Below are 16,171 nucleotides of genomic sequence, written 5' to 3'. Positions count from 1 at the left end.
TATTCCCCAAACAGAGGCAATTCAAACAGCCATGATGGAATGACACCAGGGTTGCCTTGCTCCCTGGTCTTCAAGCTCCAAGCCTCAAAGCCAGGTTATCCACACCAATTATCACCACCACCAACTCTAGCCAATGACTAGAATACTTTTGGTGGTCACTCCGTGTGCCAGGCACACTCCTAGACTCTCTATTAGCTAATTTAATTCCCACAGCAACTGTATGAGTTGAATAGGATTCCCATTTTGCAGGTGGCACAAATGGGACACAGAGAAGTCAGTGCCTTGCCTGAAGTCAGTCTGCTGTGAGTGATGGAGCCAGGTGTGAGCCCAGGCAGGCCGGCATGAACCACTCACCACCCTGAACTGCCTTTCGGCGGTGCCTGTGTCCCCAGGGGGAAGCGTGTTCTCATGGCACATCTCCTGAGATACCATGGGCTTGGACAGATAGCTGGCCTGACACCCTTCCGTTTTCCCCTAGCTGCCAACCAGAGATGGTTCGAAGGCAAGAGGAACAGACCCCATGGAGCCTTGGGGGTGGGGCACATCACATTGGCAGGTGGCCTCAGCAGAGCAGGACCCCTCACTGTTGTCTGCACCTTTTCTGCAAGAAGCATGCTGGAGAGGACGAGGGGCTGCTGTGTTGGGGGCTGCTGAACTTTGGAGTCCATCCTCAGCTCCCATCCGGCCTGACTCCAACCCTGGCGTTTCACCAGAGCGCACACTGCCTGAGCTTTCTCCTCAGTTAGAGGAGGCTCTGCTCTTCCCCCTGAAGGGACTTTAAGACCCCCACAGGACCCAGTCCCCCACAGTCAGGGAGGGGCCTGCTGCAGCTCCAGGCAGGGCAGGTTGCAAATAATACCAAATGATACCCCATATGTCACATTCCAAAACCTGTTGACGGAAGTGTTTTCTTCTCTTTTCTTTTTCTAGAACAAGACCCAACTAAAAGCCCTTTTCACCATAACAGCAGAAGAAAAGATAAAGGTAAGAGAAAATACTTGAGCTGGACAGCCACCTGACACCCCAGTGTGTCTTCTCATGCCTCTGATGTCTTGGTGTCTGGCTGTCCTCAGAGCCAAAGGGAGGGGGCGGCTGCTGGCCCAGACACACCGCGCAGTGTGGGGTCCCCAAGTGTGGCCAGAGGCTGTCAGTCTGGTTTCCTGGATGGCCCCTCCATCTGGGCAATATAGTGTTTACTCACTGTATAACCACACTTTGCATCGCTTCAGCACCTGCTGGGGACTGAAGACATTCTGAGCAATTTACATATGATGAATTGTGTGGGCAATCCTGGGGGATAGATTCTATTTTAAAATTACCCTCATTTCATAGATGGGGAAACCGAGGCACATATAGGTCAAGTAATTTGCCCAGGGTCACCCAGCTAGTGTACCAGGGTTCCCAGGATCACTCCCAGGCTCAGTGATTCACCAAGAGGGCACAGGACTCCACATAGTCATACTTGCGGCTGATTTATTACCAAGAAGGATGCAAAGTAAAATCAGCAAAGGGCAGAGGTGCACTGGGTGAAATCTGGAGGACACTGGGCACCAGCTTCCAGAATCCTCCTCCAGCAGAGTCACACAGGATGCAGTGTTCACCAGAAAACAGTGTGACTGTGACATGTTGTCACCAGGAAAGCTCATCAGAGACCCACACCAGGGTTTTTATTGGGGCCTGGGCACACAGATACCCTTGGGCTGGCATATACCATGGTTTTGGACTCCCAGGAGAAATGTGTTCAGTGTGTAATCCACGTTGTTTGCTTGACAGCTTAGGCGCAGTGAGCCACTCTTATCAGAGCATGGTGGGAACTCTCCCCAAATCCAAGTTTCTAGATACCAGCCACGGCCCCTCTGAGGGCAGCAGTCTTGGAGATGCTGTGTGTGTGCTTTTCTCATAGGGGTTGGAACTGGGATTTGAACACAGGCACTTTGTCTCCAGAGCCCTGTTATTGGGCACTGGGCCACACTGCCTCCTAAGGAGCTGAATCCCTGCCCCAAAGAGATGGAGACAAAATCCAAGTCAGCTATGGCAAAGGAAGGGTCTTTGGGGGATGGGGGCAGGCAGGAGAGAGGGGAGTCCAGAAGACAAGTGCCAACAGTCTTCCTGGCTGCTCTGGGAGCTCCTGGAGGGTGGGGCCGTGTCTGCTTCATCCTTGTGCCCTACCCTGTACCTTACATTCTGCAGGGCACTCAATAGGTAAATAGCCTTGATTGAGCAGATTGCTGATTGTCATCAATGCTGGTGATTGCCACTCGGTGGAGTGGGTGTCTGGTCCCTGCATGATTGTAATAGAAGTCAGAGAACATTCACTTAATTGATGTTTATGAGCCCTTCCTCCACATCCCAGGCCCTCTCATGTGGATGGAAATGAGCCATACCCATGTCTTTGGGGCAGCCTCCAGCCCACACATTGCCTTTAAGGGCAACAGGAGTAGGTGCTTGTTCTGGGGTGCAGGCCCCTGGATGCACAGTTTGGCAGCAGAGCACTGGGTTGGATTTCCACCCTTTGCCCTGGTCCAGGTGACTGACTCTACACTGTGGACCACGTTCAGGGAGATGACCATTGAGTGGGAAGATGAGGTATACAAATGTGGCAGCCATAAAGTGTTGTGGGGACACCAGGTTCTTGGGCCAAGGGTCCAGTTTTGAGTCCCTGTCTGTCTACTGATTGTATATGTCTGTGGGTGTGTTAGTTACCTCCCTATTCACAATTTCCTAGCTGTGAAATGGGTGATGATAGTACCCACTTCATTGGGTGGTCATCAGAGTAAATGGATTGATGTGTGTAAAGCACTAGGCACAGTGCCTGGCGTTTTATAAGTGCTCAGTTAACACCAGCCACTGTCTTTGGAATTATTATTATTTATTATTATTATTTTAAAGATTTTATTTATTCATGAGAGAGAGATAGAGATACACACACAGAGACAGAGACATAGGCAGAGGGAGAAGCAGGCTTCCCATGGGGAGCCCAATGCAGGACTCGGTCCCAGAATCCCGGGATCACACCCTGAGCCAAAGGCAGACACGCAACCGCTGAGCCATCCAGGTGTCCCTGGTATTATTATTATATGTACAAGCAGACACCACCCCCTGCAGGTGTCCTGTGATAATCATGAATGGACCTCAAGTATCAGGGTCTTGTGCCCAGATGCCCACGGGGATCATGCAGATGTGTGTGAGTCAGGCCCAGTGCAAATTTCAGGGTGTAGTGATGTCTGGGGCAGCCTGGAGACTCAGATCACTCCCCTCCCACTGTCCCCCCTGCCCTCACCGAGACATTAAATGAGAAAAACAAACAAAAAAAGGTCAAGCAATACACAAATACCATGATTGAATTGCGAGGTTATGAAAATCCAGGCCACACATGCTGCAGATAGTGACAGTAAAGAGTGGTGGGTAGATGGCAGGCTTCATGGAGGAGGTAAGAATTCAGCTGGATGTAGTTAAAGGAAAAGACAGTTAAAGATAGAGGAAGCGTGTTCTAAAATATGCCACTGAGGATCTGACATTGAAGTTGAGCCAGTTGGACTGTTGGTTGGATGTGAACCCAGGTCTCCTGGGTGCAAGCCCAGTGCCTGGCACCAGTGGATACACGTATGTGGATGAGGCAAGTCCCTTGCCAGTTACCTTGTGTTCTAGCAGGCCTACTTGGGCACCTGCGAGGTGACATCATTACACTAGGAAAGTGCCAGAGTGAGTAGGAAGAGCAGGGCAGTGGCTCCCCTGGCACTCCATCATGCAGCTAAAACATAAAATAAAGGCATTAAGAGCATCCGTCATGTAGATTGGGAAACTCTGCAACCCTAGGAGACCCCATCGGCTCATTTATTTTCTGTTACGTTCCTGAGGGTGAAACTAGCAGGTGTCAGCCAAGGAAAGTAAGGCCCCAGGAAATTGCTTCTCATTTTGTATCATGAGATCCTCTTGCCCCTTCTGTCTGCTGCCTGACGAGTGTCTGGGAGGAAAAAGAAAAATCACACTGTACGTGCTGGACATTGGTGTTCAGATTGTGCTGGATCTCCCTACAGCTTCTTGTGTTGATTCCATGTGTCCTCAAAAGGGCTGGGTGCCAGGGCAGGGACCCAGAGAATGAGGACCTCAGATCTAATCAAGAGAGAGCCATTTAAAACAACTGTTGTATCACCCCAAATTCATGTAAAATGCAGTTCCAATAATAATTTCAATAGGCTTTGGGGGGAGATATGTGATCAAATTCATCAGTTTCACCTGAAAATATAAATTTGTGAAACCAGATGAGAACATTGTGACAATGAAATGATATGGGAGGATTTTCCCTAGGAGATATTAAAAAATTATAAAGCTACATTAATGTAGTATGCCACTCTTCCAGAAAAGCCAGACCAATGGAACAGAATAGAATATGTACACAGACATACTTATAGTAAGATGGGTATTTCAAATCAATGGGAAAAGAATATCTTTCCTAAATTTGTGGGCAACTGGTTGGATCTTTCGGACAAAAAATAAAGATGAATTCCCGCATCAGATTAAAATCTCAGTAAAACGATTTGTAAAAGGTAAATATAGTTAGTATTATATGATATGAAGAGAACCATGAAGGAAGACCATAAATTTAAGTGCTCAAATAGTTGAAAAGTTTACATTTATTTATTTTTTAAAAGATTTTATTTATTCATGAGTGACACAGAGAGAGAGGCAGAGACACAGGCAGAGGGAGAAGCAGGCTCCCCTGTGGGGATCCTGATGTGGGACTCGATCCTGGGATTCCAGGATCCAGGATCACAACCTGAGTTGAAGGCAGACATTCAGCCGCTGAGCCACCCAGGCATCCCAAAAATTGTACATTTAAAAACAGCATTAAGAGGGAGCACCTGGGGTGGCTCAGTTGGTTAAGTATTTGCCTTCAGCTCAGGTCATGATCTCCAAGTCTTAGGATTGAGCCCCTTATCTGGCTTCCTGCTCAGTGGGGAGCCTGCTCCTCTCTCTCCCTCTGCCTGCCGCTCCCCCTGCTCAAGCTTTCCCTCATAAATAAATAAATAAATAAATAAATAAATAAATAAATAAATATCTTTAAAAAAAAACAGCATTAAGAAAGGTTAAGTGACAAATTTGGGAAACTGCTTGTCACAGACATGAAAAAGGATTAACGCCTTTGATACATAGAGTTTCTATTAATAAGAAAAAGAAAGTGTCTTTGGATAGCTATATGCAACATGAGAATTTCTCAAATAGAGGAATTTACAGTGAGTGCCCTTGATCAACCACAATGGATGGAGCATGTGACTGTTAGCAGAGTCACATGGCATTGAGTTGCACTTAGAGGATGAGGTTGTGCAGTCACACATCATCATGTCTACCTTCTCTGTGTCATCTCTTGGGTGGATTACCAACCAGCCTACTCCCACTGTCCAATCCTACTCCCCTCCAGCCATCGTCCTCACTATAGTGATGTTTCTAAAAAACAAACCTGCTTGCTTTTCTCTTTCTGGAGGGACTCCCTATTCCCTGCTGGATTAAGCCCAGTTAGTTCAGGTTAATATTCAGGAGCCATCAGAAAAGCTGGCCTCTGCCATCACCAGGTGCCATCACCTGGTGCTGCTGGGTCCCTGGGTTTTCCACGCTGCTCCAGTTTTGCATATGCTGTTCTTTCCTTACCTGTGCTTTGGACAGCTCATAAACATCCTGCAGGAGCCTGACCAATTCTGCACCTCTGTGATTCCTAAACCTTCCCCCAGGCATGCTGGTATAGCACCCTTGGCTGGGATCCCATGACACCAGGACATCTGATAAACCTTGTCATTCTGTGACATTGAGATTATTCTTGAGATTATTCTCCTGGTTGGCATTTAATACATTTTTGTGACATCAGAATAGAATTTTTGCCCTGGAAGAGCAAATGATTTACAGATGATTTAGTTTCACTTTCTCGTTTAATATTAAAAAAAAAAAAAAAAATTCAGGTGTGGAGAGGCTGTGGGAACTGGCCGAGGTCCTGAAGCTTGAAGCCTATGTTAAGGAACAGAGACCAGCTGTGCAATCTGTTCTCAAATCCACTTCTTCACCAGACGGGTACCTTAGCAAAGCTCCATTTTTAAGTATTATTCCCTCTACCAGTGATGACTCCTAAACTCTCACTCTTCAGAATTGTCAGCTGGGAACCCCAGAGACTCTTTACCCTCAGAGCTGTTCTTCAAGGGCTGTGGGGCAAAGTTCCCCAAGTCACTGAATCCCCTCTGCTTCTTGGATCTTTAGCTCAAAGTGGAGGATTCCAGCTAAGTTACCCCTAAAATCTCTTCCAGAGAAATTCTGTCTGATCTTCTCTTTTCTCCAAACTTTTTCTGTCTTTTGGGGGGTAGGTGGGTAGGATTTAATATGTGTCCACTGGGACATTTAGAGGAAATGCCCCCTCTCTATCACATAGACACACACAGAGAAAGTTGGAAGCATAAAATAATAATATAATATTATATATGGGAATATAATAATCCCATAGTCAGAGGACTATTGCTAACATGTTGGTTTCTTGCTTCTATAAGTCTGTGGATTTATTACATGATTGAAGTCCAACTCTATAAACAATTCCTCCTCATGCTTTTGTAACTTCTGTTAGATTAGAAGCATTTAAAGCATTCCTTTTGAAAGGCTTTTGTGTGTGTGTGTGTGTGTGTGTGTGTGCAGCATTGCTCTTCATAAATGCAGTGGTGGAACTCATCAAAGGAATCTGCTCTCAGCTAATACATGATTAAAGAGATGGTAATAGCGCATGAGTTTTGTCAGACAAGTGAGAAAGTTAGGGCCTGGGGATGAGGAGGCTGGGATCACTGAGCTGGCTTCTCTTTCCCTATTCTTCGTTAATGAAGTTTATGGTAAATAGGCTCTTTGAAATCTGTACTTGCTAATGATTATCAGTGGAATTTGGCTGCAAGATTTCTGGAGGAAATCTCAAAAGTATGATTAACTTGGGGCTGATTTCTAGTGCTCTGAGTGCTTAAATTTCTGCACCTGTCACTGCAGTGGTGGGTCCCACCAGCACCCAGTCTCCCAAGAGAGATATCCAGGGATATTTTTGACTCTATCTCTGGCATCACACACATTTGTTCTGTGCTCACTCACTGTATCCTGTGGACTCTGTCTCCTAAATATTCCCCTAATTTTTGCCCTTCTCTCCAGGCTGCTGGAAGTAGTAGTACTAGCAGTTCAGATTTACTGACTGACCTCTGTGTGCTGCATCCCTAGCCAGTAGGCCCTATTTTGTGTGTGTAGTAAAGTGCACATACGTAAAATCTACCGTTATTGATATTTAGTATGTTCAGTGTTGAGCAGACAATAGCACTATCTAGGTCTGGAATATTTCCATCACCCCAAAAGGGAACTCTGTTCCCATTGAGCAGTTGCTCTTCAATCTCCCCTCCACCCCCAGCCCCTGGCAACCACTAATCCGCTTTCTGTCTCTATAGATTTGTCTGTTCCGGCCATTTCATATAATGAAATGTGGCCTTTTGTGTCCAGCTTCTTTCCTTAGCATAATATTTTCGAGGTCCATCCATGTTGTAGCTACTTCATTCCTTTTTATGGCTGAATCTTATTCCATGTGTGGCTGGACCACATTTTGTTTATCTCTTCTTCAAGTGGTGGACGTCTGGGATTTACCCATCTTTTGGCTATTGTAAATAGTGCCACCATGAATATTCAGGTACAGATTTTTGTTTGAGCACCTGTTTTCAGTTCTTTGGGGTATACACCTAGGAGCAGAATTGCTGGGTTGTATGGCAATTCTGCATTTAACTTAGCAAGGAAACATAGGCACTGTTTTAATACTCATTTTACAGTTGGGGAAATTGTAGCTTACAGAAGGGGAGGCCCAGGGTCCCACAGTGTGGTAGGGTGTAGAGCTGAGAGTGGAACTCCCGACTAGGGCCGTGGTCTTTACTAGCATACTCTACTGCTTCCTGCAGCCTTGTTTCATGTCTTCATCCTCACTCCCTTGGCTGTCATGTCCAGTTTGTGCTCCTCCAGCCTGATGTCATGCAGTGGCCAGATTTATCTTTCTGAAACACTGATCTGACCATGTTACTTCCTGGCCTAAAACCCTGTATTGATTCCCCCACAAGCCCTTAGAATGATATCGTGAATCACTAACCTGCTCTTGAAGGCCCTTTGGGACCTGAGCTGCATCTCTTCATCTGCACATCCTGCTTATGCTGTTCTCTCTGCCTGGCTTGATCTCCTCCTGGTTCATTCTCCCCTGCCCATGGGTCCCCTCATGGAAAGCCTCCTTTGTCTTTTGAGCTAGGTTAAGGGCTGCCCCTCCTCCCAGCCCCACTCCTCCAGGCGTCTCTAGCTTCAACCTAGTCACACCGTGTCACTTCAGCCTGCTTGCTTGTGTGTTTTTCTGCAGGATTGTGAGGGCCTCAGAGCAGGGCCTGGATCTGTTTCTCCCTTGTCCTTCCAGCACGCAGCCTGGGCCCACTGAATAAACTAGATGTCAAGAAAGTTTATCACCACATCCAAACACTGAGTTACCCCTGGTAGCTCACTTAAATAGAGAGTTTCAGCAAACACAGATATAGCAAAGCTTGGTTTTAGCACATATGAAGTGGATGTAAGAATTCTGAGTTTCAAGTATGGTTTCAAAGACTAGAAAAGGAGTAAGCCCTGGCCACTGGCAAACAGTTCAATAAAGATACTGATGGTTAAGTGTAGTTTTGAAGAATGGATTGTGACAGCTTTTGGCCAGCTACTGGGAGATTTTGAAAATCCTGCCCTACCAGTCAGTCCAGAAGAGTGAGCTGTATACTCATAATAAGAATCTCAACATTCACAGTGACCCAAGATCCTCATGACCCAATGCAGGGCTCCTGGTAAAAGGCCAGGCTGGAGCCTGAGCCCTGGAGAGGCCACTGTGTATGAAGGCTACTAGCCCTGACTGCTGGATGTGTGAATCCCAGGTTCACTCACTATTGACTAGTTCTGTGATCTTGGGTGACTTATTTAACTTACTAGTACTTTTGTATTCTAATTTGTAAAATACAGACTAAAACAGTGTCCATTTTGTGGTATTATTGTAAGAATGCATGCAAAGCACTTGGAACCATCTCTAGAGTAATGTCTGTTCAGTACATGTCAGCTATGATGATGATGTTACTGATGATGGTTCTGACAATGGTAGTGATGGTGATGATGATGGTAGTAGCATGGTTGATGATGGATGATAGTGATGATGGTGATAGTGATGGTGATGATGATAGTCATGGTGATGATAAAGTGATGATGATGATGATGATGATAGTGACAGTGCTGCTGCTGCTGATGGTGATAGTGATGATAGTGATGTGATGGTGAGACTGTTGGTGATAATCATAATGGCAATCATGGTGAGTATAATGATGGTGATAAAGATGGTAGGTAGTAATTATGTAGAGCCTATCTTTTCCCATAAAGCTACATCTTGAGATCTTAGTCTTCTTTAGTTATTTACATGGAGGAGGAAAGTTGAAGAGCAGAGGCATTTTGGGTAGATCAGGGGAGCAAGACCTAGCTTAATTTAGCAACACTGAGAAATGAAGGATGAAAGAAGAAAGTGAGTTGTGAGTGGGCCTGTCCCAAGCAGACAGTCTCTACCTATATGCACTTATCACTTGGTATCTGAAAGTAGGAATTGCAAGAGAGAAGAGAGAAAGATGGTAGGATCTGTAGAGCTTACCTTATCCCTTGCCTTCTTCCTAGATATAGGCATTCATTCCTGCATTGGTATTAGGTCCTGCTCCCATGCCCTGCAATGCTGCCTCGACTCTTCTTGGCCATGTGAATGGCCAAAGGAGGGCAAGACACCAGGTGGATATTCAGAGAAGGTAGAGGTGGGAAGAGGAAGAAAAGCATGGTGGCCTGATCCAGTTGACCAGTTTTACTTCATGAAGTAGGAAAGGAGAAGACAGATCTGTTGCTGCCTTTTGCAGTACAGTGACCCTGCCTGCATGTAATTCTGTCCTAGTCTTTGTTTCTGGTTTTCATTAAGCAGGCAGGTTAACTTCTACCATGGTATGGGAAGTTGGAACTAAAAATGCTTTTAGAAAACCACACAACTCCCTGGACAAAAGCAGTTTGATCTATTAGGGGGAACACGCACTTTGGAGCCAAGCAGGGTTAGGACTGTTTTTCAGCTGTGGACTTTGATTATTTAATCTCTTTCCATCTACATTTACCGATTATAAATAGAATGGGGATAATACATCCCCAATAGAATTGCTGAAGATTGAATAATATAAAGCATATATCACACCTTATTAGTTTCCTGGGGATGCCATAGAAATTATCACAAACTGGGGAGCTTAGAATAACAGAATCTTATTCTGTCACAGTTCTGAAGGCTAGAAGTCTGAAATTAAGGTGTTGGCAGAGCTGTGCTCCCTTTGATGGCTGTAGGGAAGAATCCTTCTCTCTTTCTAGCTTCTGGTGGCTCCTGAAAATCTATGGTTGTATCTATCACTCTAATCTCTGCCTCCATGGTCACATGGCCCTCTCTGTGTGAATCTGTCTCTGCATTTCTCTGTCCTTATAAGGAATGTTCATTAGATTTAGGACCACCCTAACCCAGTTTCCAACTCAACATGATTATGTTTGCAAAGACCTTATTTCCAAATATGATCACATTTATAGGTACTGGGCATTAAGACTTTGGTATATCCTTTTGGAAGACACTATTGAACCTATTACATGCATCCAAACTAGGGACTGGCAGTTGATGGTGATTAGATACCATTAATTCCCTATCTCCCCATTCTTCCTAAAACTGAAAGAAAAAAAAAGCATTTGTCTTCTATGAAAGAAGAATCTTGAAAACAAATTACTAATCAATATCCCCTTTGTCCTCTTTAGACACAGATTTTTTGTTTCCTTTCCATTAGTATTTAATGTAACCTCTGTGCAATGCTGTTCATGTTTATACAGTGTATTGATTTTTTTCTTAATCCAGTAAGCATACATATCAGAGCACAGAGGACTATTTCCAGCACAAATAGACAACTTGCATGTCATTTTCGTGTTAATTAAAATGTAAGATTTAGAGTCAGGAGGATATTCAAATATGGAAACAGAACTGGTTCCCTGACTGTCTCTGATAACAGCATCTTTGGATTGAGGTTGATTGATCAGTAGCCAAAAAAGTCATATGCGGCATTGCTCTTTGATTCAGGTTCCAATAAATGTCTGGACTGAAGTTCCTGTTTCTGCCCTACCTTGACATACATTAGCTGTCTTGAAGGTCAAGTTGGCCTTGTTGGTCTGTGAGAAAAATTTAACTTGACTACAGCCCGCATTGTTACCACAGGACCAAGGACTGGCTTTATTGTGTTTTTAGCCCCTGAGTAATACATTCAATGTTCTCATAATCTGCAGCCATTCCTGATTAAACTGGTCACAGACTGGCTTCTCCAGTGATGGTGATGATGATAGTCATAGAATTCGGGTGTAATAGGTTACCAGCATGCAGAAAAGAGTTCTAATGGTGGGCCACCTGGGTGGCTCAGAAGTTGAGCATCTATTTGCCTTTGGCTCAGGGCATGATCCCAGGATCTGGAATCGAGTCCCACATCCCACACTGGGCTCCCTAAGAGGAGCCTGCTCCTCCCTCTGCCTATATCTCTGCCTCTCTCTGTGTATCTCTCATGAATAAATAAATAAAATCTAAAAAAAAATTTAATGGTCAAATAATCAGAACTCTGAGGGAAAGGGAAAACTTAAAATTCCTAAAAAGCAAAAACAGATCCTTATAAGAAGTCATCAGACACTTTTATGCCAGAAGACAGTGAGATGGTACCTCCAGTGCTGAAGAAAAATGATTTTGGACCTTGAATTATAGATTTAGCCAGATTATCAATCAAATGAGGAGAAAGTAACACTTTTAAGACTTATAAAATAAAAAAAAATTCTAAACAGATTAACTTGAGAATAAATAAATAATGAAAATACTCCATGGAATTAAAAAAAAAAAAAGCATCCAAGAAATAGAAAGAGATGGGATCTAAGAAACATAGTTTTGCTTTAAGGAATAATGTGTAACAATACTGAAAGCTGTAAAGAGAGGGCTTCAAATGACAGCAGTGCAGCAAGCCTGGAAAGTAACCAGTCCTGATTAGAGTAGAGTGTCAAAGCATTCTGGGAATGACAACTTGAAGAAGAAAGAAACCACTCCCTGCAACAGATACTATCATTAAGGAAATGGTATATGACAGGAAGAAAAAAGAAGGGCAATGAAAAACTTTAGGAAAAAAAAAGTTGCACAAAAAAGAATGCTAGTCCAAATTGAAGCAAACTAAAAATATGGCATGATTTTGAATAATTGATAAACTATAAGAAAAGGGACTGAATTAGAAACATACTGCTTTGAGGAGCAGATGGATAGTGATGTAGGATTATATTTTTTACTTAATTCTTCAGAGAATAACATTTTCCTAATCATCATTATAATAAAGTCTTTTAATTTTTGTTACTTTTAGTTTCTGTAATTAACCTATAAACAACCACAAAGAATTGTGGTTGCAGAACAAAATATATATGTTATAAGTCTAACAATTTCTGGAAGAAAGAAGTAGGAAAGGCAAGTTGGAGGCAAGTGTAGGACACTAATTTCATTATCTTTTTTAGTAAGAAGACATAAAACAAAAAATAGTCTCTAAGTGCTGTGAAAGTTGAAGTTTAATTTTTTAATTTGAAGTTACAAAGGTAGCTAATTGAAAAACTAAAAATAGTCATTAAAATTGGAAGTGTGGAGAGAGAGAGATTTATAGGTTACAAATCCTATAAATTTGTAAGGTAAAAATTCATGACCTAAATCCACATCTGTCAAAGCAGGAATTCAGTTAATAATATGTAATTTGATGAATCAAGAAATAAAGATACATGCTTAATTTTTAGAGTATTTAAGTTAACTAACCATTTTGGTTAACGAAGCCATAAAAACTAAAAACAGTATCTGTTTAAACATTTGCCTCAGGGAAGCTGGGTTAGAGTGGGTAGGGGAAGGTAACAGGAAATTTGCTTTTCTTTTTAAACAGACTTCTGTTAAGAACCCTTTTCCCTAGTACGCATACATTACTGTGCTTTTGAAGAGTAACAAAATGGCTACATTATTGCTCATTATATGGATTGGATAATTTATAGAAACTTAAAATATAATCATTCTTTGTTTTGGGAACATTTAGGATCCATACACAGTTGTGTTACTTTATATGGTGCTCTGCAAAAACAATCATATATAAATAAATAAATCTTTGTGTATATTTCTAAGCCAAACCAACCTTGTATATAAGCTTTTATGCATATTTTTGAATTATTTCCTAAGGAGAGAATCCTAGGCATGAAATTGCTGAGTTAAAGGCCTGACCATTATAAAGCCTCATATTATGGACACACACACTTTGTCCCTCTTATTTTTGAGTATAGACATTTTGGTGAAAACACTCCAAGGGATGAAAGTATTACTAGAATGTGAGGCTCTCAGACCAGGTTTGTTTTTGAGTCCATCTTGTGATAAAATGACTCATTAATGGCCACCATATAGCTTCTCTATTACTATACTAAAGGTGTTTGCCTTTATTTTACACAGCCCACAAAGGAAGATACAGCAAGAATCACTGGTGTTTAGTAAGCACATATTAAAGCCAGGCACTCTTTTAATGACTACATTCACCTTCATTCATATTCTTGTGTAATCCTCAGTATGACCCTTGGAGGGCTACTGTCTTAATTTATAAGGGAAGGAGCAGAGGCAGAGAGATGAACTCATCTGCCTAATACTACATGGCCAGTAAGGCCGAGATGGTGCCACACCAGGTGTCTGAGTCCTGAGCCCAAGCTTCACCTACTCTGCTGTTTACAGGTCCGCCTTACTTGTGAATAGGAGGCAGACCTGGGTCAGACCCAGTCAGTACCCACACAAAGAGTATAACCACACAAAGAACCCCAGCTTACAGCCTGGTACACAGTAAATACTCAATAAATAATTGCTGATTGATAAATGAGCCAAACTGCACTAATCTCCATATTACTACTTTATTTAATCTTCATTCTATGAGGAAATTTTACCCCATTTTACAGATGAGAGAAGTGAGGTTGCCGGAAGTCAAGTTGCTCATCCGGGGTATCACAGCTGTTTTGACAGAGGTGACATTTCCATCCAGATCTGTAGGATTAAAAATCCAGAGCTCTGTATCTTGTTCAAAGTGTCTTTGGGAGAATTCAAGGAGTTAAGTCTTGTGAAACCCTTAGCCCAGCAGTTCTTAAAAGGTGTTTTTCAAACCAATAGCACAGCAGCAGCCCCTGGGAACTTGGAAAGGCTCTCCTGAGGCCCTGTCCCCAGGTCTTGTGAATTGGAAGCTCGGGGTGGGGCACAGTGATGCATGTTTCCACAGGCTGTCCTGGTTCTGATGCATGCATAAGTGTGCAAGCAGTCTCAGCCCATTGTGAGTGCTTGTCAGATGCCAGCTGCTGCTGTGGTCTAGGACCTAGGGAACGGGTGGAGGGAGGGGCTCAGGGTGGAGTGTCTAGGACCTACTAGCTTCTCCCAGTTGTTTGATGCCAGCCACTCCTGGCCTGTCACGGATGCACATTTGTCCCAGGTTCTCACTGGCTGGAGTCCAGAGAAAGCCTCTGAGGAGAGAGAGGGCTGGGCATGTTAAGCCAGGTCTTTGGATTGCTTGGCAGCCAGCCACCTCCTGCTGTGCGATGCTTCCCTGCCCTGTGCATCCTCTAGCCTGGTCCTAAAGTCCAGAGAGGGCTGGGGGGGGGGTGCCTTTCTGATGTTTTTGGGAAGAGGGGTGCAGACAGCATGGGGAGAAGGGAAGGGCACTACAGATTCTTCCTCTGGCCTCTGCAGAAATCTGCCCCCGACTCAAAACAACTCACGGGCCCCTAGTGCTGCCTTAGGTTTCTTACGTGTGGGTTTGGGAATTTAATGTTCTTGAGTGCCTGTGGTACGCCAGGCTCGGCAGGGGGGTGGCCCTACTGCGTGCAAGCCACCGTGCTGACTTCCTGGCAGTGCTCATCCTGCTCAGGGCTTCCGACGCACTGTGTGGAAGCCACGCTGTGAGGAAACAGGCCCAGAGAGGTCCAGCGATGGTCTCAGGCCACCAGCCAGTGGGGACAGTTGGGTCCAAACCCAGGCCATTCTCGCTGACTCCGTGCTTATTCTGCTGTAACTCTTAGTTATGACCTGACTGAAAGATATGAAGCGTGACCATGGACAAGCCCCTGTCTTCCTCTCATCCTGTAGGTTGTCCCAAATCACGGCCTCCATGCAGCAGGATTCTTCACAGCCTCTGTCATCTCCTTTGTGCTGACCTGGGTCACACTTTTCTTCATGGCTCGATACCAGTGTTTAAAGGGAGGCCCGTTTGCCAGGCATCAGGTGAGTCTCCATATGTGTTTTGTACCTGGAGGGGGATTGGTTGGCAGGAGATGTGAGGTTGAAGTTTATCCTCCAGCTAGGTGAGTCTCTGCCCTAGATGAATGTCCCCATCCCCAGGGAGATGACAGACACATGCTCATGTCCGGGCTCAGCTGCAGAGACTCTAACAACCATGTCAGGATGTGTCCTTGTCATTCATCGTTTTTATTTATCTTTTTTTAAAGATTTATTTATTTATTCATGATAGACACAGACTGAGAGAGAGAGGCAGAGACATAGGCAGAGGGAGAAGCAGGCTCCCTGCAAGGAGTCCAATATGGGACTTGATCCCACATCCTGGGTTCAGACCTGAATTGAAGGCAGGCACCCAACCTCTGAGCCACCCAGGCGTCCCTCATTCATCGTTTTTAAAGCTTTCTGGATGATTCCAGCAAGTGGCCAGGGCTGAGGGCCCCTTGTGATCTGACTGAATAACGGAGCCCCCATCTGGGTGGCCGGCTCTGTGTTCCTGCCACACTGACTCAGGTCCTGGTCCACACTCCTCAATGGTCCACACTCACTTCCTCCTCAGGGAGAGAGTGGATCTGTCAGCCCGGCTTAGGAAGCCCCCCGGGGCCAGCTTCTGCCCACCTCTGCTGCCATTTTCTTCTTCACTCCTCAGCCCCAGTCGAGGCAGTAACTCAGCGTTCCCTGAGATCATCAGCTCACCATACTCACCCCGGATGCTTTCCCATCCTCTGCCCTTCGTGAGTGTCGTGCTGGCTGGGGTGGGGGCCC

General features: G+C 44.5%; 1 protein-coding gene across 4 annotated transcripts in view; it reads left to right on the top strand.

Annotated features, from left to right (window-relative positions):
- EVC2 (EvC ciliary complex subunit 2) overlaps positions 1-16,171 on the top strand; it is a 126,226-nt gene that overhangs the window by 26,424 nt on the left and 83,631 nt on the right. For all 4 annotated transcript variants that reach the window (XM_049108634.1, XM_049108632.1, XM_025437421.3 and 1 more), the window contains exons 7-8: positions 931-984; positions 15,260-15,394. In XM_049108634.1, coding sequence (XP_048964591.1) covers positions 931-984; positions 15,260-15,394 — 189 coding nt within the window. The remainder of the gene's footprint in view (positions 1-930; positions 985-15,259; positions 15,395-16,171) is intronic.

Source organism: Canis lupus, chromosome 3, assembly GCF_003254725.2.
Source record: "Canis lupus dingo isolate Sandy chromosome 3, ASM325472v2, whole genome shotgun sequence".
NCBI classification, from domain to species: Eukaryota; Metazoa; Chordata; class Mammalia; order Carnivora; family Canidae; genus Canis; species Canis lupus.
Note: the sequence above shows the minus strand (reverse complement) of the source record. Positions and strands in the feature narration are given on the sequence as shown.